At 35.0% G+C, this 21,328-nt stretch overlaps 1 protein-coding gene across 1 annotated transcript in view; it reads left to right on the forward strand.

Moving 5' to 3' along the window:
* Positions 1 to 20,680, forward strand: part of LOC120423903 (uncharacterized) — a 62,080-nt gene extending 41,400 nt beyond the window's left edge. The window contains exon 3 of the mRNA XM_039587886.2: positions 13,989 to 20,680. Coding sequence (XP_039443820.1) covers positions 13,989 to 15,418 — 1,430 coding nt within the window. The 3' untranslated portion in view covers positions 15,419 to 20,680. The remainder of the gene's footprint in view (positions 1 to 13,988) is intronic.
* Positions 20,681 to 21,328: the final 648 nt, after the last annotated feature.

Consider the following 21,328-nt stretch of genomic DNA (forward strand, 5'->3'; position numbering starts at 1 on the left):
ATTTCTTCGTTAAGCTATAAAAATAATCCTGTCATTAATAAAAAAATAAAAAATAATTTCTTGCTGTGATTTTAACATTTTAATCAAAAAAGTGTTGTGAAATGCATAATATATCAGTACAGTTGTTTTAATATTATTAATTTAACAAATGCAAGTTTTGACGAAAAAGAAGTTAGGCCGTTGCAAATATGTTTCAAAGTTTATGTCGCCCCCCCCCCTCAAAATTAGCTTAAAAAATAGGGGGCCAAAAAAAATATTTCAAAAACTTCAAAATTTTCATGAAAATAGAAGTCTAAACAACTGAAAACAATTTCAAATGCATTTTTCTGTATTGATAATCATATTTAGCATGTTTGGGCTCGTTTAAAAAATGTTTTTAAATTTTTGTGAAATTCTGATCTATAGCACCACCAAAAACTTTTTTTTCGCAAAAAATAAAAATTTCGTCAATACTTCGATATTTTGGAAACTAATGATTGCAAAACAACTGGACAGGTGTATAATGCATTTTAAAACACTTTTTTCATGCAAATGTTAAAACGATGGCCCGTAATTTATTTTTTTTTAACTTTTTTATTTTTTTGTCCCCCCCCCCCCCCCCTTGGCTTTGGTTATAGTCGTGGGACAAACTTCAAAAAATATTTGCAACGGCCTTAATGGAAACAAAACTTTTTGCGGTACTGTACATTGAAATTTCACATAACTTCAAAATATCTTTCAATTCTTTCAAACATTTCGCATGAAAAAAAATACATTAAATTTATGAAAATATTTTTCCATTAATTTATGCCGATCTCTGTCGGGCTTCGATTTAAAAAATCGCCAAAAATCCATTTTTCAACCAATTTTTGAACTTCAAAAAGCATTGGAAAGAAGAACTCTTAAAATTTTGGAATATTTTAGGGTTGGAAGAAGTTTGACTTGTTTTATGTGACTTTGCCAATGTTTTTAAACATGTAATTTTTTTATGGGTCAACTTTGGCTGTGTTTTTTACTAGCATTTCCTATATTTTAAGTAAAAAGAAGTATGCAGTATTGTTTCTAATTCCCCAGACTATGCCTCTTGCATTTATTTACAATTTAAATGATAATGGTTCCATTTTATAGCAGCAAATGTGAAAAACATGCAAAAATTGAAAAAGTTACTGTAAAAACATGAAAAAATTAGATAGGCAAAATGTAATGATAGGAGGTGGTAGAGTAGGCCAAATACTACCAAAAACAAACATAAACTAAACAAGATAAATGCAAATTAAAATACTAAAAATGAAACAAGAAAAACATAAAACAAGAAAAGTAAAGTTTTTCGTAGAACAAAAGTTGCTCAAAATAACCTCCTAAACACGGGAAAAATAAAAATTTTGGAAAAAAATTTGGGCAGTAGAGGGTTAAAATTCCAAATTAGCAATGTGTCTAAAAGTGCCCTATTTGGTTAAAAACGAAAATAAAATATTTTTTCTATTTAAAAAAAATCAGAAATAAGGCCGTTTTAAAGTTTTGAAAAAAATGTGCAGGGGGGGCGGATTTTTAAATTAAATTTGCAATGGTCTTTGTTAAACAAAAATCCCAAAAATTATTTTAAATTTCTCTGAAATATCATAGGACAAAACAACATGATTTAAAAAATAGATTTCAAAAAGTGAAAAAAGGGATTATCAACGCAAGCAAATGCATTTTAAATTGTTTTTAGTTGATTGCGCGTCTAGCACTGACATTTTGATTTTTTTTTTGAAGATAAATTTTTTTTTGCTCCTGATTTTTCGAGCTAATATTTGAATATCTGGCAAAAAAACTAAATTAAGCAAAATAAAACACTTTCCCCTTAAAAATAAGACTCTCCATATGCAGATATCTCAAGAAAGAAATAAATGAAAAAGAAAATGTTTTTGTCAAGTAACTAAAAAAAAACAATTTCCACAAAAAAATATTGAAAATTTGAATTTTTGCCATGATTTTAACATTTATATGAAAAAAGTATTGTGCAATGCATAATATATTAGAACAGTTGTATCACAATCATAAGTTTATAAAAAATGTAAGTTTTGACGAGAAAAATTTTTAATGCAAAAAAAAAACTTGTTGCAATACTGTACAATGAAGTTTTATTTATTTAAATATCTGGCAAAAATACTTAATTAAACCAAATAAACAACTGGATTTGGCTATATTAAAATATCAATTTCATAAACAAAATGATGGCATTCACAAAATTATAATCTCGACGAGAAAGTACCTCAATTTAGCAAAAACCCACTTTAAAATCGAAAGTAAGTTAACCAAACGAAACCAAACGCACCGCTCTTATCCGCGATCAATACCAACTTGTAAAAAACATCACTTCACAAGATGGAGAAAAATAAAACATCCGTCCACTCCACCCATTTTTCCACGTGAATTTACCACAATTAGCGATCCAGCGCGCACAAAACATCTCAAATTGAAGATGAGGCGCACTATTCGATTTCACTTAACCGCGTGTGTTGTAAAGCGTTCACGTGCGCATTCGTGTTCGACGGGGGAGTCAGTTACACGCGGAGAGCCAACCAAGTGCAAATTAGCTCCGATCAACCTCCTCCCCTTCTTCCCCCCAGGGGGAGGCGGAATTGGTGGCCATTACAGGCGAAAGTCCAAGTGCGCGAGGCCAATTTTTCATCAGCAAATTGCACAGCGAGAAGAAATGGTTGAAATTTGAGAGTCGAGCTCTATATCCCGATATAGAGCTAGCTTAGTGCTGCTCAAGTGCTTTTTTTCATGGTGCACGTTCCAAACCTTGCCAATTTCGTCGCCAGGAAGTTCGAACTAAGACTTTTGGTGCTGCTGCTGGTGTTGGGCATTGGGATCAGCAGATCGTTTGATGGATAGATGAATGAGATCCAGAGAAAGTGAGGGAGAGAGGATCCAAATTTGGAGGTGCTATTATCGGTTACAGTTAGCTGGTCCACATACCTGGTGTGGCGTGAAAATGTTTTTTTCATCGATTAGTTTTGCTACTTGTCTTTGTGCGTGTTCATGGAGGAAATGTCGTGAGCTTAAGACAAAGATGTTTGCCTTTCTCACTGGTCTAAATCCTCAAAGTTAGATTTTTTTTAGCGGATTTTGGTAGTTGAAAATTCGCAATGACGCAAGCCTGAATTTCAACCTAAACCGTTAGGATCAAATTGCCCTCCATTTGATTACCAAATTTCCACCCATCGCCGCTGCTGCATGAACCAATTTGACCCGGTCTTCGCGGACCCACTTCTAACCAGTTGCTTCCAAACAAAACACTCCAGTTTTATAGCCTTTCCTGTCTAGTTTCAGTGTTCTTTCGCTAGCAATGAATGCTAGCAAAAGGAGAGAGAGAGAGAGACCCCCCTTTGAAAGCCATTATTGCAAAGAACTCCAACTCCACGCCACGCCACAAGCCACGCCAAAGTGCTAATTTATTCTAACCGAACTCTCTAATTAAAGCGTTCAATCACCTGAGCAGATTTTGCGCCAGGCCACTTTTCGGGGACCGTCCCAGGGTAGGCAAAAAGATATAATAATTATGATGGGTTGTGTCCGCAGCAGAACAAGAAGACCTTGAGAGCAAGAACAGGAAGAAGATACTTGGAAAAACGGCCTGCTCTATTCTTCTGAGCGAGGCAAACTGTTTCATTCTGTTCTGCGAACAACGACCGGGGCCGGCCACAGGAAATGGTGATGTTTCCCCTTAAATCAACAGCGAAAATCCCGCTATGAAAAATGATGGCCAACCGTGGCGGTGGCGGCGGTCAAAATCAAGCCAAAACGACACCGACTAGGACGGCAGTGGCGGCGGCGATGATGTTGATGATGATGAAGATGATCAGTTCTAGATGGGTGTAGTCGAAAGGGGTTACTTTGTGGTGTTAAAACCTTTTCTAAATATACAAATTAAAAAAAATCAATTTGTCTCAATCTACAGGATAATTTAAAAATCAAATAAAACTATAGTAAAAGACCTCATACCAAGCAATTTTTAATATTTAAGTAGACCAGAAAAAATCATGAAAAGGCAGAAGGCTTTTTTTATTTTTTTTTATAAAACTTAAACAACTTTAAATCGAACATTAATGTTTGAAAATGTTTTGTGAAAATTTTAAAGATTTTAGCAAATTCATACTTAACATTTTTTTCAAAATCAATCATTGTAATAGTCTATGTTTATTGCAGGTTAGTTTAGTTAAAACTGTTTAAAGAACTATATACTTTCAATTATATCTTGATTTCTAAATCCAAAACATGCCAAACATAACTACTAATGTTTCGAAGAATGTAATATCTTACATTTAATATTTTAAAGATTTTCAGAGATTTTTAATTGCTTAAATTCATGCTCACTATAAAAGTTAGAACAAGTTTATATAATTTTCTCAACTATTGAAATCATTACTGATAGAATGCAAAAACTAACAAACTTCGCAAATTCAGTATATTTCAGTTATTGAATTTTTCTGCTCTTGTCAAATATCCCATAGTGTCAGAAAATAAATCTAATCCAACGATAAAGGCAGACATGAAAAGATTTCCAAACTCTACTCTACGGTTTAACAAATTTCTAAATTTCAAAAATACCAGATTCTAACATTTCCAAATTGTCTGATTCACGGGTTCCCAAATTCTCACATTCCAAAATTTCCAAATCCTTTCATTTTTAAATTCCTAAAATCGTTAATTCTTAAATTTCCGGGTTCCCAAATTTCAAAAATCCTTATATTCTCAGTTTCACAAACTCCCAGAATCCTGAAAATCTTCAAATATCTTCAAATTCCTAAAGTCAGAATTCCCCAAACTTATACAATCAAAAATTTTCAAATTCACAGATGCCCAAAATCCCAAATTTCCAGATTTCCGAATTCCCATTTTTCCAGATTTTAAAAATACCAAATTCTTTAATTCTAAAATATCCTAACTTTCACATTACCAGATTCGCTCATTTTCAAATTCCCAAATTACCAAATTTCCGTAATTATCATATTCCCATATTCCTAAAATTACAAATTCTCAAAATCCCTCATCCTCAAATTCCCATAGAACAAATCTGAATCCCCAATTCCCAGATTCCCAATATTCTTAAATTCCCAAATTCTCACATTTAAATCTCAATTTTCATTTTTGAAAAAAATATTTTAAATTTCCAAATTTCCAAATTTACAAATTTACAAATTTCCAAATTTACAAATTTACAAATTTTCAAATTTTCAAATTTCCAAATTTCCAAATTTCCAAATTTCCAAATTTCCAAATTTTCAAATTTCCAAATTTCCAAATTTCCAAATTTCCAAATTTCCAAATTTCCTAATTTCCAGATTTCCAAATTTCCAAATTTCCAAATTTCCAAATTTCCAAATTTCCAAATTTCCAAATTTCCAAATTTCCAAATTTTCAAATTTCCAAATTTCCAAATTTCCAAATTGCCAAATTTCCAAATTTCCAATTTTCCAAATTTTCCAATTTCCAAATTTCCTAATTTCCAAATTTCCAAATTTCTAAATTTCAAAATTTCCAAATTTCCAAATTTCCAAATTTCCAAATTTCCAAATTTCCAAATTTCCACATTTCCAAATTTCCAAATTTCCAAGTTTCCAAATTTCCAAATTTCCAAATTTCCAAATTTCCAAATTTCCAAATTTCCAAATTTCCAAATTTCCAAATTTCCAAATTTCCAAATTTCCAAATTTCCAAATTTTCAAATTTCCAAACATCCAAATTTCCGTACTTCCAAATTTCAAAATTTCCAAATTTCCAAAATTCCAAATTTCCAAACTTCCAAATTTCCAAATTTCCAAATTTCCATATTTCCAAATTTTCAAATTTCCAAATTTCCAAATTTCCAAATTTCCAAATTTCCTAATTCTCAAATTCTCAAATTCCTAAATTCCCAAATTCCCAAATTTCCAAATTCTCAAATTCTCAAATTTCCAAATTTCCAAATTTTCAAATTTCCAAATCTTTAAATTTCATAATTTCCAAATTTCTAAATTTCCAAATTTCTAAATGGCATAAATCTAAAATTTCCTGATTGCTGGAATCCTAAGTACACTGATTCCCAAAATTCCTAATGCTTGGATCACAAGTTCCCAAATTCCCAATATTCCTGATTCCTTCAAACCTAAATTCCCAGATTACCAGATTCTCAAGTTTCCTGATCTCAAATACTCAAAATCACAATTTTCAAAAATTCCAAATCCTCAGATTCACCGATTCCTGAATTAAATAAAATCCGTACATTGTTTTCAAGGTACATTAGGGTGCCCAGAATATGGGACTTTTTTCAAAACCTCGCTCCACAAGCTGAATATTGCTCCTTGGCCTATTTTAGGACTCTGGGCCAAATATGAGCTAAATCGGTCATCATTTACCCATTGATACTCGGAGGTGAAGTTTGTATGGGAAAAATCGAAAAAATGTATGGAAAACCCAAGTTCCTTACGGTTTGGTCTTCACGGTGCGCTACTTCCATCCAAATATTCTCAAAAGTGAGATTCTTATTGTAAATTTAATGCTCTACAACTTTGTAGAACATACCAAAAATGTAAAACTCGATCCTGAAAAGTTATTCGCGATTTAAAAAAGTAATTTTTGTATGAAAAACATTGTTTTCACCAACTTTAGGCTCGGGTATCAATGGGTTAATCTCATCCAATTTCGCTCAAAATTTACACAGATGCTTAAAATAACCCAAAAAACCGTTTTCCGCTTGTGGAGCAGGGGGTCATTTTTTCTGGGCACCCTAAGGTACATACTTTGAGAGACAGAAAAAAAAACCTCTGCATATTTATTATGATTTGATTAAACGATTTCCAAACATGCAAGAGAAGCCATTTATAAAATAGTCTGATTTAAAAACATCTCAAGCCAAACTAGAGCGTCCAATTTCCCGTCCCGGGAAAAAAATTCCCGGGAATTCTCGGGATTTCCCGGAGAAAAATATTTCCCGTTTCCCGGGAAATTTGTAAATTTCCCGGGAATTCCCGAAATACAAGCGGAAGTATACATTTTCCTACCTTTTTGGCATCAATGTTTTGAAATTATACAAAAAATAATAATTAGAGAATCAAACTTGATTTTATTCAATTAATCAGCTTGTCTGTAAATTTCATGTCAAGGTTTAATTCAGATAATATTTATTTCTGAAGCATTCACAACTAGGAATATTGTTTGCTTATATGTTGGGCAACAAAAAATACGCTATTATGGAATGAATATTTACTTTTTTATTTTCGACAACCTATTCTAACGGTTTTTTTTATTATATCATTTGAAAATAAGATATTAGCCTCTTCCGAACGAGATCAAAATTGAGATTTGTTTAACATTTTTGTTTACCTAGACAAAATTGGATGAAAATTGAATTGACATAATTTTTTTTTCAAAAAGGGTTGTTCGAGAAGGATTTGTTTAAAAGTATTTGAAAAATTATGGTTTGAAGTTATAATTTTATGAAGCACGTGCATTAATGAAATAAATAGCGTTAAATAGCGCTAGAAATTAGATTTTCAAGGCAAATTTAATGATTATCTATTAAATCACAAGTTAACAATTCTTGTTCTGGGATAAGTTATTTGCCATTAAAAACATTATTTCTGCATGATTTTTTTTTCATTTTAACTCTATGGTCACCGAGACAAATTTAAAAGCAATTTTATTGTTGTAGAGCATAGATTTTTACTGTCCAAACATTTCGCTAAAAAAATACTTCTCATCAAAAACTATACTAATAATTTTTGAAACGCAGCATAAAAAAATAGAAATCTTATATATTTTCTCAAAGTTGCATGATTGTTTACAAGTAGTCAAGCCATTAATTTATCCTCACAATCATTTTGACCATTGAAGTTGCTGTTCTATACAATTCTGTTGCAAAATATCGATCAGAAGCGGGATCAGAATAATTTTCGATAAATTCTAAATTTCCCGGGAATTCCCGGGATTTCCCGGGAAATTTGTTGAAAATTTCCCGTTTCCCGGGAATTTTGTAACCCCGGGAAATTGGACGCTCTAAGCCAAACTCACCCCGCGCCACAGTTTGCCAAAAGAATAACCCAAAATCGCGCTCTCCTTCGCGAACGATCCGGGCGTGACTTGGCTAAAACTAAAGTGGGGAGAAAAAAGGTTTTTGGGGGTTGCTCGCGCCACCAAGATGATGCCAGATTTTGTTAATTGTTTGAAATCGGACGATGATTTTTTCGGGCACAGAAAGATGATGGGGCATAAAAATGGTGGAGCTTTAATTTAGGAAAATTGGCGAGGGATGAAAAATTTACAGAAATTTCTTTCGCTGAAGTCACGAAATCGTTTAGAGTTTAGAGTTTGTCCAACAAACCAGGACATCGCATAAAATAAATCCATCTACAGATCTCGTAAAACTTTGGCTCAGCTGTACAATCTGTTAATCCCGCGGGGAATGTTCTCCTCGCTGTTCGTCAGCGTCCAACGAAATAAAAAATAAAATAATAAAAATGGAAGCCACCAACCACCAACTACACCATCAGTGTAACACAGTCCACCAAAAGACACTTAATGTTTATGGGACTTTTTTCCCCCCCTCTAAACTTTTACTGCTAGCTTGAATTCCAGCTGACTGAGTGTCACTTTACTGCTTTGGAAAAAATCTCCAATTGGAAACCCCACCACCAGATGATTCGTTTTATTATTTTCATTTTCAATCTCCAAGTAACGTTAGTGGCGTGAGCTTTTCCCCCACGACCCCATTTCAAAGGGGGGTCCTTCTTTATGACCTCCAGTTGAATCCCATTTCAGTTGTAGATTTCGGAAGGACTGCAAAAAATACAAGCAAATTTAGATAACAGTGCACAAAGTGCATTTTCGTTCTTTCGTTATATCTTTTATTCAATCTCACTTCTGACAGGATTCATGGCTCAGAGGAGAGTGAAGTTTCAACAGCGAATTTTCGCGATAAGAATCTAGAGGAAATTGCTTTCCTTGTTGTTCACGTTGACTTTTTTTTATAAATAAGAACAAATAAATTACCTAAAACTTTTTGCTAATTTTAAACAAAATTAGAATTGACTGACAAATTACTTCGCCATGGATCAAGATTTGCTTGATAAAAAAGGTAATAAACAATATTTATGAGCTTTAACAAATCGCTTTCCGCAACAACAAAAACTCTTTACCTCCATTTCAACATAACTAGTCACGTCCATCAAAAATGCTCACAAAAAGCCAACAATTCTGAAGAAAGAAAGAAAAAACTCTGAAACTATAATCACAGCTCCAGACACAATCCACCCAATCTAGAGAGGTTATTTACTTTTTTCGGTGTGCCTCCACTCTGCCTGCCAGTCTGCCTTCTTCAGAATCATCCCGCGATCTTCGCCATTATCCAATCTATTGAATGTTTTTTGCTTCCTCTCCCTCTGTCTCAGTCCCACAGAATAGAAAAGAAGCAAAAAAAAAAGAAATCATATTGCTAGTTAGTATGCTCCAAAAGCTACGAACAAGATAAAAAGTAATCACCAACCAAGTGAAAAGATGGAATAAGAAACATTGTGTCTTTTGAATAGGAGTTTTAGTGGCCACTTCCAGCGCACAGAAGCTTTTTCGAGCAAAATTTTTTTCACGGACAAATGGATGTGAATGTTTAATCAAATTTATGAATATCTGAAATTTAATTTTGCTTCTTTTATTCAATAAAAGTTTACAAATTATTTAAAAAAAAAACTTGAAGATATCATCTATTAATCTGTGGCCAATTTTTCCTCCCACTTTTTCGCTTACTTTTACTGAGAACACGTTCGTTTCCCTTTCAAACTGGATTCAACTCAAACTCGTGCCCGCAAAGTTTTCAGTGTTGTTCTACCGGCTCTGGAGGATGGAGTAATGAGGGGGCCGTTTATTTGCGAGCATCGACCTTGAATGGGGCTGACCACACCCTCCCCACAATTTTGGTTTAAATCAAGGTTGTTAATCGATAAAATTATCGTCGATAATATTATCGTCTGACGATAATCTTTATCGTTGTTTCGATAATTCTATCGGCGGTAATTTTATCGCCGATAATAGACGATGAATATTTTTTAAAATCTCTCTAAAATCGATTTATTCAACCATATCATGTTAAATTATCAATACTTTCTCCAAGAATATATTTTTTGAAAATGTAGTAAGTGATAATTATTCACAAAATACCGTTTTTTTCGAAAATACTCAAATTTTCTCAATTTGCAAAATGGGTATCAAACGAATTGAAATTTTGTATGCTTTTTCAATTTATTAGAGTTTTTTTTTTGTTGAAAATACTTAAATTTTCACAAATTACCGTATTTTTTCGAAAGTACTCAAAATTCAAAAATTCAATATTTTGCAAAATGGGTATCAAACGAAGCGAAATTTTGTCTGCTTTTTCACTTTATTAGAGTGTTTTTTTATTGAAAACACTAATTCACAAATTACCGTTATTTTCGATGATACTCAATTTTACAAAATATGCATTGAAAGTTTGTATGCTTTTTCACTTTATAATTGTTTTTTAGAAAATTTCAAAATTTTCAAAAACTACCGTATTTTGTCGAAAATACCTAAATATTTAAAATATGCAATATGGGTACCAAACGAAGCGAAATTTTGCATGCTTCATACATACATTTAAATTGTGTATGCTTCATACAAAATTTTACGTCGTTTGATACCCATATTGCAAATTTAAACAATTTGAGTATTTAACTCTAATAAAGTGAAAAAAAGTATATTTTTTTTTGCAAATTTGAGTTTTTTCGAAAAATTGTGATAATTTGTTAAAATTTTAGTATTTTCCAAAAAAAAAACTCTAATAAAGTGAAAAAGAATACACAATTTCGCTTCGTTTGATACCCATGCTGCAAATTTTGAAAATTTGAGTCCTTTGAAAAAATGCAGTATTTTGTGAACAATTTTGAGTCCATAATTTACTTTGAAACTTACTAGATTTTCAAAAAAAATATTCTTAGTGAGAGCATCGTAAATTTAACATGATATTGTTGAATTGAATCGATTTTAAAAACATTTTAAAAATGAGTATCGTCCATTATCGGCGATAAGGTTATTGAGATGGAAAATGCATAATACAGCAGTACAGTCGGTTTGCAACAATAAGTTTTCAAAAAACAAAATAAGTTTTAAACATTTTATTCCGAAACAAAATCTTTTTGTGGTACTGAACATCGAAAATTCCATAACACTTAAAATATTTTTAAATTTATTCAAACGTGTTTAAAATGATTATGAACGCAAATAAATGCATTTAACCCCTTTTGAAAAAAGCGAATAAACATTTAAAAATATTTGCAACACCCTTATTTATGATTTGTTGAATTTTTATCCATGTATTCTTTAAGTCAAAAGATGCAATGCTAAGTTGTATGATTAGGAATTTTCAGTAAAAATTACTTTTTACAAAAAAATTAAATGAATTGACACTTTGAATATAATTTCTAGATGCAAAATTATATTCGCAATCAAAAATGACTTTAATTTTTTCCAAATTGTACTGTTTTTAAGACACAGACATTCTATGGCTGAATTTTCCGAAAAATATTCAGCTTACTGCAAAAATAAAAAAAAACAATGGGAAGGAAAATCATTCTTGCAAAAAATAGTTTCGAAACGATGGTAATATTTTCTGTATTTTCTAATAGTCAAGGCACAAAATCAAAAAAGGGGGCTTATTTTTCATGTTAAAGGCCAAATCATGTAACAAGCCAGGTTTTGATGGTTCTAGACAAAATCGACCCTCCTGAGTCCGAATATTGCGTTTACCTAGCCGGATTCCTTAAGGGAAGTGAGATATTCAAGATGGCGGCCAATATGGCGGCTATGCGGAAGATTCAAAATAAAAAAAAAATCAAACCATCCACATTAACGACCCCCGGGTCTTTTGTGGTCTCTATTGCAAGTTTCTGCTCGAACCAAGGAGTCCGAAGGCTTGAATGGGGAGAGCACCCAAACCTCTTTTTACTCCAAGGAACCTTCCACCCCAGTGTTTGGACTGACGACCTTTGGATTGCGAGTCCAACCGCCGCCAGCGATTCCACCGGAGTAGGCTTGGTTTGGTGTGTTGTTTGTACTTATGGCATGGAGACGACTCCTACACCTGGAATGACTTAACGGCCTAACAACCAAGGCCGGGACCGACATTTTACTTCCTCATCCGATGGAAGGTTGCAGCAGATGGGAAGATTCACAATATCCAAATAAGAAATGATATCGACTAGTCAATGTTAACTACTTTGGGGTCTCTGAACTCGAATATGGCCACAGAATCGTCCAAAGTGACATGTTACAGGCGTGTGACCGATCAAATTTAACTAATTTGGGGTCGCTGAACTCGAATATGACCCCAAGAAATGTCAAAAATGACTTAGAAGCGAGCAATTCAAGATGGTCCTATATGGCGTAGATGTAATATTTTTTACTAAATTAGTCAAAATTGATCAGTCACAAGCCTGTTACAAAATGTTTGAAAAGTAAATAATATTCTACTTACGCCATATTCGGGGGGATGCAGGGGAAATATACTATTCCTAATCACGAATTTATTTTCAGGCGTTAAGCTCATTGCATTGGTCTCAAATTACAGCTTTTAGAATGTATTTTTGTCTGTCTTGAAGAACCTAATAAGAAGTTAAAGTTGAAATTGCAAACATACGTTTATTTCCTCTTATTAAATTCCCAGCAGACCAAAATAAGATAAATTCAGTTGTTGCCCACTCCCACATCGACCTTAAAATTAATTTGCAAAATAACTCCATCCAAGTTTTCCCCCTTTTCGTCAATATCGACATCTGAACCAACCCAAGTCAAGTACCTTGATTCTTCAAACACTCACACTTTGCCCAAGAATCCCCAACGGTTGTGTTGGTCGTGTGGCTTTGGCATCAAACAAACAAGACCCTTTGCCCGGAACAACCACTCACCAGCAAGCAGCCTTCTTTGATCCCGGGGGGTGGTGCGCAGCAGTTCATTTGTGCAACTCTCAATAACACACAACCTCCTTAGTTAGGGGGAGAGGGGGTAATATGCACCCCCTAAGGGAAAACTGTGATTTCTCAACTATTACAGCATTACTGTGGAAGAATTTTGTTCGATGTTCTAAAACAACTATTATTCTTCGTCATCCATGTGAAAAAAGGCTTAAAAAACCTCAAAATTGTTCGAAAATATCAAATTTCTAAAAACATTTTTGATTCATTTCAAACAACCATGCGGGGCAATATGCACCGCAACATTGGGGCAAAATGCACTACAACAACGGGGCAAAATGCACCACAACATGGGGCAAAATGCACCGGGTAAAATCAGTTTTCACTAGTCACCACTAGATGACACCGCTGTTTTTACTAAGGAGCTTCACAGCGGTGCATTTTGCCCCGACCACGCTTTTTGCAGAAAATTTAATTAAAAATGCATTTTTTTATGTTTTTGGACTCATCTATCTACAGAATAATGAAGATTATGGCAAAAACTATTTACCTAAACACTTACAATATCAATAAATGCTTTTTATATTGTCCAAAAATCATAATGAAAGTGCAAAGAAAATTAGATGAAAACACAACATTTTAAAGTTTTGCAAATAACTTGAGCTGTTTTTATACTGCGATGCTCAAATTTTTCCAGCATGGTTAAGCAATGTTAAGCTTCCCGTTTCTATGATTTTTCCCCGGAAAATTCTTCCAAATACCGAGAAAAGCAGGGGGTGCATTTTGCCCCGGGGGTGCATATTACCCCCTCTCCCCCTAACTAACCTGCTGATGCATCCGTCCATCCACTGGAAAGTGGGAACTTTGGATGGAAAGACATCACAAGTAAACCGCTTCACCCCGCTGGGCTTTGATGAAAATGAATTTGTTCGTTCGTCAGAAGAGATGTTTGGAGTGTTCTATATTGACATGCTCTGGACGGACTTCAGATTTCAATTTTGGAGAGTTATTTTCAAATTAGTTTTCCACGACCTAATATCGACCTTCTCCTCTCATTTGCAGTGATCGACGACGAGCAGCTGGTGCGGGACGTGGAGTCGCGGATCCCGTCGCTGCCGATCGCGTACTGGAGCAAGCACAAGAACGCGGTCCAGAAGAAGGCCGCGTGCGCCAAGTACCCGTCCATCTTCGAGCTGGAGTTCAACAACATCTACTGGCAGACGCTGCGCAGTTCGAACGGGACGTTCCAGCTGTTTGGGGCGTACTACGACATCCGGAAGCGGTCGCGGATCGGGCCGGCGGTGCGGATTTTGGGAATGATCGACCGGATCGAGCCGAAGGTGAAGACGTTCTGTCAGCTGTGGTTTGACGGGCAGAAGGAGCCGTTTATTGTGAAGACGTTCGAGTACAAGTACATTTGGTTCAACAAGTGGGGCAATTACAAGCAGGGGATCTACCAGCCTTACTTGATTGCTTGTCAGATTCCGAAGCCGTTCCGGGGGTTGGTGCCGGCGTCGGTGTCGCTGGTGGAGAAGCAGTGCGACACGGCGACGAACAACTTGAGGGTGTTGTACAACAGGCCGCTGGACGACAAGAAGAAGGGCTTTGCGGTTTGCGTTAAGGGGTTGGACTTTTTGTACGACGATCTGTCGGTACGGTTGGTCGAGTGGATCGAGTTGTTGGGCATTTTGGGTGCGGATAAGATCTTCTTCTACGAGCTGCAGGTTCACCCGAACATCTCCAAGGTGTTGCGGTATTACGAGGAGCAGGATCGGGTACACGTTACCCCGTTGACACTGCCTGGAGGTCAGCCGAACGTGCCCGGTTTCCAGCACCTCTTCCTCTCAAAGAAGACCACCCACAAGCGGCAGAACGAGCTGATCCCGTACAACGACTGTCTGTACAAGAACATGTACAAGTACGAGTTCATCGCCCTGCTCGACATCGACGAGGTCATCATGCCCAAGCTGGACGAAGATCGCACCTGGCACGACCTGATGGCGCGCGTCGTCGAAAAGGGCATGAAGCTCAAGAACGACACCTACCCCAGCTACAACGTGCGCAACGTGTACTTCTTCGACCAGGACCAGCACGAGCACGAGTGGGCCAAAGACACCCCGCGCTACATGCACATGCTGCAGCACGTCCAGCGCGCCAAGAACTACACCAAACCCAACCAGTACGTCAAGTGTTTCCACAACCCGGAGCGGGTCCTCACCCTGCACAACCACTTCCCGATCGCGTGCCTCGGCGGCGCGTGCCACTCCTACCCGGTCAGCACGGACGACGCCCAGCTGCAGCACTACCGGGCGGACTGCGTGCGCACGCTCAAGAAGAGCTGCGAGGAGTTCAAGGAGAACCAGGTGCGCGACACCACCATCTGGAAGTACAAGGACGAGCTGGTCCAGCGTACGCGGCGCACCCTCGACACGCTCGGCTTCTTCCGGCCGTCCGTCGGGGGCCGCGGCAAGGACTCGCTGTACAAGCGGTGATTGTTGCAGAAGCTTCGGCACATGTTTAGCCTCTAGTTACGTTTGTTCATTTATTCGATTGACCGCACGTGGCGGCAGCGGCGGGATCGCAGCAGTCCGGTGGGTGGCGGCAACTCTTCTTCCTACGACGCCCAGTGCTGCGATCTGCGACGGCGTCGCCGTCGTTGAAAGCCGACATCGGTCAGAGCCTACTTTTGCTCGGGACGATGGCGTGTGCGCACAGTTTTGTCTAATGCGAATAAATGAACGATCGATTTGAATTATTATAAAGATAATTTAGACAAGCGAAGAAAAAAAAATGTTATCATTAGCGAGTAGGTGAAAAAAACACACACACACTCTTCCCATTATTATATTAGTTATTATTGTCGTGTAGTCTTTTAAGCAGTTATTATCGCTTACGAAGTCAAAGTAATTTATGCATAGCGGAAGAATTTCGGTCTTCTTTACGACACTACTACTATTTCGCGCGGTGGGGGAAAATACGTGATTATTGATTTAAAACGAGACGATTCGGTTTTTCACACCAAAACTCTGATCAAAATCTTAATGGAATGTTTAAATCTAGAAATCTACAAGCTTCAACACTTTTTTCCAATTAAAATTGACAAGACAACATTTTCTCGATAAATCAACTATGGTCCCCTTGGAACGAGCTGTCAAGTAGGACCTTTTCTGTCAAGAAGTGCCACGATGTTAATTTTTTAAATTGATTTAAAAATCCATTTTAATTCCTTTTCGGTCGTACGGACCCTTTGTTGTACTCAGAAAAATAAGCTTTATCATTAAGAACAATAAAATCGCAAATTTAAGCTTAATTGTAGGAACCAACCGAAGAAAAAACTTATTTCCCGAAAGAGAGCGAAATTTTCCTAGAGAAAACCAATTTTTAAAATGATGAATCGCTGAGAATGATTTTTTAATTCTGATTTTTTTATTTAACTTTCATCACTAAAAGTTGGATTCCCAAAAAACGATATGTTTTAGAGGGTAATAAAAAATAAATTTTTTGAACCAAAGTGAACCATGATAGTGCAAAATCTGATTCAGCGATGATTTTTGAAAAATAGATTCGAAAAAACGAACAAACAAAATTAAACATTTGTTATTGCCGAATCGAATTTGCAATCGAAAAGTAATTTTAATTGTTTTGATACAATGTACCGTTCTCAGGTAAAAGCACCTTTTTGGCATGAATTGGCGTTTTTTAAAAGCACCTTAAAAAGCACCTCCGAAAAAAATAATTTTGAAAAGCTGCGAAAATGTCCTGCAATTTTCTCTCTGTGACTTTGAAAATGGGACAATAAGTTTCTGAGATACAGCCTCACAATGAATTCGAATCAATGTAAAGGAGTTTTGCTAACTGAGACCTAGTTAGCCTGTAATTTTTAAGTGACGAAATCTCGGAAACTGTTGGTTCAATTTTCATTGTTAAAAAAGGAAAATTTTGTGATTTTTTTTTTTTTTGATCGCCTTAACAAAACTTTTTTTTTTAAACAATCGTAACTTGTGAAAAAGTTTTAAAATAGATAATTTTCCTAATCTCATATGTTAAACCAAATTTAAAAAAATTGAAATTATTTTTAATTGAAAAGATCGCAAAATTTCACAAAAGTTGCATTCTTCAACAATAAATATAATCAATAGTTTTCGTTTTTTTTTTTGTGAGGCTGAAACCAATTTTCAAAGTCTCACAGAAAAAGTTGGTTGACTTTTTCTCAGCTCCTCAAAAAAGCTTTCCTTCATATTTTTTCACAAAACCGAAAAATGTTAAAATTGCAGAAAAAGTTAAAAAATTGCCATAACTTCAAAACGGTGCCATCTTACACAAATTCTGGAAATTTCTTTTCGATTGCACATTTAATTGAAGTTTTAAATTATTTTTTTTTATTTAAATTGTTTGACCACATTTTTAATATTTTCAAAAAAAATTCAAAAAAAAAAGATTTTGCGTAATTTTTTACTATGACTCAAAAGATGTCTTTTTAAGTCCCATAAAGCAAATCAAACAATTTCTAAAATTGAAAAATTACATGTTTCGGGAATCCAATTTAAGTGAAAAATGTTAAATAAAGAAATAGGTATTGCTTTTCGATCTGAAAATCCCATCTCAAGTCAATAAATTTCATATATTTACGTATCCGTTTTGTATCGAGACTTATATAGAAAAACTAATGATGCAAATTACAAATTCGCAAAATAATTTGCGAAAAACTAAATCTATTCAACTGTCAAACGCCTGTAGGTGAGTTGTGGTGAATTCAAAATGGCCGTGTTGAGTTTGTTGTCGTTCAAATTGATCGTTGATGAATTACGAATTTGAAATGATGTCCTAGAATGGTAGAAATAGACATAAATATCTGATTTCAATTTTTGATATTAATTCTTAAATGCAGCAGAAATTATCAAATCTCAAAAATATCAATATTTGCAATGGCCTGGCTTGATTTCGGTTTTTTAAAGGTTTAATAAACAAAATATTGATTTTTTGCCTTTTGATGAAATAGTTAGCACGAAACCTGGATTTTATATGGCAATTTTCAGAAAAGTGAAAATTTAACCATTTTCCGGGCAAATTTCACCGGATTTTTTTTCTATAAGGTTATTAAGCATGCTAAACGGAACCGAAAACGCGTTAAGTTGATTTTTTAAGCATTTTTGTTTTAAAGGCGTTTTTGGGTTCTGTTAAGCATGCTTAACCCACCGGCAGTCACGTATAAAATCCAGGTTTCGTGCTAACTATTTGACAGCTGGAAATACCCACCATACCTTATCTAATCTACATATCTTGGATGCACACGAAGTTGACAGGAAAAAATTGCGAGATCAACACTCAAACAGACGGGCGACACGACGGCACATGCTCTTTCTCTTTCTCTTTTTTCCTAACTCTTTCTTGTGAGCAGGCTTGCCACAAATACAGATTTTTCAGCACAGGCCCGAAACACAAACGATTTTTTTTTTACAGTTAAAATAAATTTGAGCAGTTTTAGTTAAATTGGCCAAAAAGATAAACATTGTTAGCATCTTTTGGCATGTTCAGTTTTTGGTAAGAATACTATTCTTTAAAGTTATACTCGATTGAGTGTTTGGTATGTGCCAAAAAATCTGTATTTGTGGCAAGCCTGCTTGTGAGGGTAAGTGTGGTGACAGCAATCATTTGAATGCAGTCATTAGCTGATGCACGAAAAGTTTTGTTTGACTTCGATTTGACGTTTGCAGCGGGTACCGATAAGTTGCTTGCAAAAAAAACAAGGTCAAGTGATTAATCAGAATTTCGGTACAATTTTCAATAGAATTCAAACGACCGAGCTCTGCGCGGATGAAAGTGGCGGTGAGAGTCAAATGACTATGTGAGTGACTTTGCATTGCGCTCATTCGTTCCGATGTGTATGGACGAGCCTTGGTCATGCCCGATTTTTGCTTGCGAGTGAGGGGGAGGAGTTTGGGCTATCAGGATCCTCATCCCAAAACAACAAGAATTAAAAAAAATAAGAAAATTAGCTATCGTTTAAAATCAGCTATTTTTAAGATTTTTAAAAGTTTTTGTCTAATTTTAGCAATTTTTCTCTAAAAAATTAGGGACACAAAAAACAATGTTATCAAAACTTGATTGTTTATTAAAAAAAGGTTTGAAAATGTTTTAGACTTATTTCAAGACTTTTTGCAGTTTATTTTGATATTATCAGTGAAATTGGTATAATTGTAATGACCATTAGGCATAACCTGAATATAATCTGGAAAACCTATAATAACATTATTTTTAAAACATGCTCATTGATTCATTTTTAAGTCAATAAACACGTATATTGCCACACCGCAAGTTAAAATTTCGCGAGCGAACGTTGCGTGATATTTAAAATTAGCCAATCAGTTATCATGATTCGATTCGCAATGTGTGCCTTTCGTTAAGTTATTCCTCGCCGAAGAACGAAAAAAAAACGCAAATCTGTTGCCTTTCTCGGAGAAAGATTCTATTGACGTAGAAAAAAAATGTACAGTTTAATTATTGGGAAGTCGTTGCAAAGAAAATACTCTTAAAAATTTCTAAAAAATGACAAAGTCAAAACAATCTCTCTCTCTCTTCATTATCTTCGACCGAACTGTTTTATTCCTATCGTTAAGCTCAAGGTGTTCCTATTTTCTAGGTTGCTTACACAGACACACTACTTGTACTAAGAAAGCTAAGCATCAATACTTACTACTTTAAACGCTGTTACTTTTTTCATCATGTATACAGAGACACATGCATAGTCACACATTAGTCGATAGTGAATTTCCTTTATTTTTGTTTAAGATTATACTGATTTCCCACATTTTATGACAGAGAAACACAATTCTAAGAAAATAAACTTGTATACAATTACTAAAGGAACAAACATCACGAACAACGCGTCACACAAACAGAAAAAAACTCGATCACTCGATCAAATTAGCTACTTCTTGCTGTAAAAAAGTGAAACTTCTCCATTGTAGGTTTTTAGGGTTAGTTCAGAAATTGTTGGAGGCAAACTAACAGAGAAGAAAAATGTGGTAAATATATATAAATTAAAAATAAAAGTGGAAACTTTAGCTAGGATGTTCTAATGTAACAATCGTATTCTGTGTATATATTAAAGACTGAACCTGGTTTGAATGAGAAGAAAGAAGAAAAAGGCACGATTTGGGAAATGTGATTCCAGTTGAACGAATCTGTAGTTTTTTTTTATAGGTGTAAAATAATTTATTTCCCAACCTCATTTCCTCCTCTTCTTGTGTAACGAAAAAAAAAACTACCTAACGAGAAAAGTTAAAAAAACTTTCAAAACAATCACGAGCCGCTCGCGACGAATTTTGTTTAACCTCCTTCCCTCCCCCCTTAAATCCAACCCTGACCGGGTACTTGTGCACTCATCACGCGCACAAACACACACACAAGTATTCAACGCGCACACACATTTACGAACACACACACACACGCACATCGATTAAGTTTAGCTTTCACACTACTGAAAACTCAATACTTAAGTCGGTTACGATAGCTTACGCGAGCGGCAAACCCCCCTTTTTCTTACGTTGTGTATAGAACAGATTTCCGTGCCGCGCGAAAATTTACAGATTATCAGAGGAAAACAAAAAAATGAAACTAAAATTGTATAGTGAAAACAAGAATTTCTGGTCCAATCACACGAAGTGGAACGTTGAGACAGAGAAACCCCCTAAATAGAGAGAAAATAAAAACGGTGCGAAATAAAGTCATTTATTCGAAAAAGTGTAACCAGAGTGGATTTTTTCTCAAAAAGAACTTGAAAGAAAATCAAACCAATCCTCAGTTTAGCAGTAAATAAAATCTCATGTTTAATCACTATTTCGAAAAATACAACTTCCATCCGAAATATGTACAATTTGTCTTCACTTGTTTGGCTGGCTGTGTTTTGTAAAAAAGAAATAAATAACAATTGTTCTAAGCTCTCTGTTTTGCTACGGTTTGTTTGTTGTCGGTTTGGTTTCAGTTTTTTTTTCACATTTTTTCCTTTTTATCATGTTTTTTTCTATGTTCCACTTTTTATGGTTCACCTGAGATTGGTTTGTTCGCAGCGTGATTTGGAATTGTTTCTAGTGGACAAATAGAGAATGCTGTAGCTTTAGTTGAGCTCGCATACTAGAAATTGATTTTAGTCTTAAAAACACATTTTTTTTAAACGGCAAAACAATTAAAAATAAAAATTGTTATGGAATCGCTTATCAAGTAATTCGAGTAGAATTTTAAGCAGAAAGTATCCCGCATATATGCCTTCAATATTTTCACAGTTATTTTTCATTCATGATAAACCATAAATTCAATGAAATTTGAAAAACCAAAAATAAATGCCCAATTAGGCCATTGCAAATATTTTTCCATGTTTATGTCCCCCAACACTTCAAAAATAA

The sequence above is a fragment of the Culex pipiens genome, chromosome 3, assembly GCF_016801865.2.
Source record: "Culex pipiens pallens isolate TS chromosome 3, TS_CPP_V2, whole genome shotgun sequence".
In the NCBI taxonomy this organism is placed as follows: Eukaryota; Metazoa; Arthropoda; class Insecta; order Diptera; family Culicidae; genus Culex; species Culex pipiens.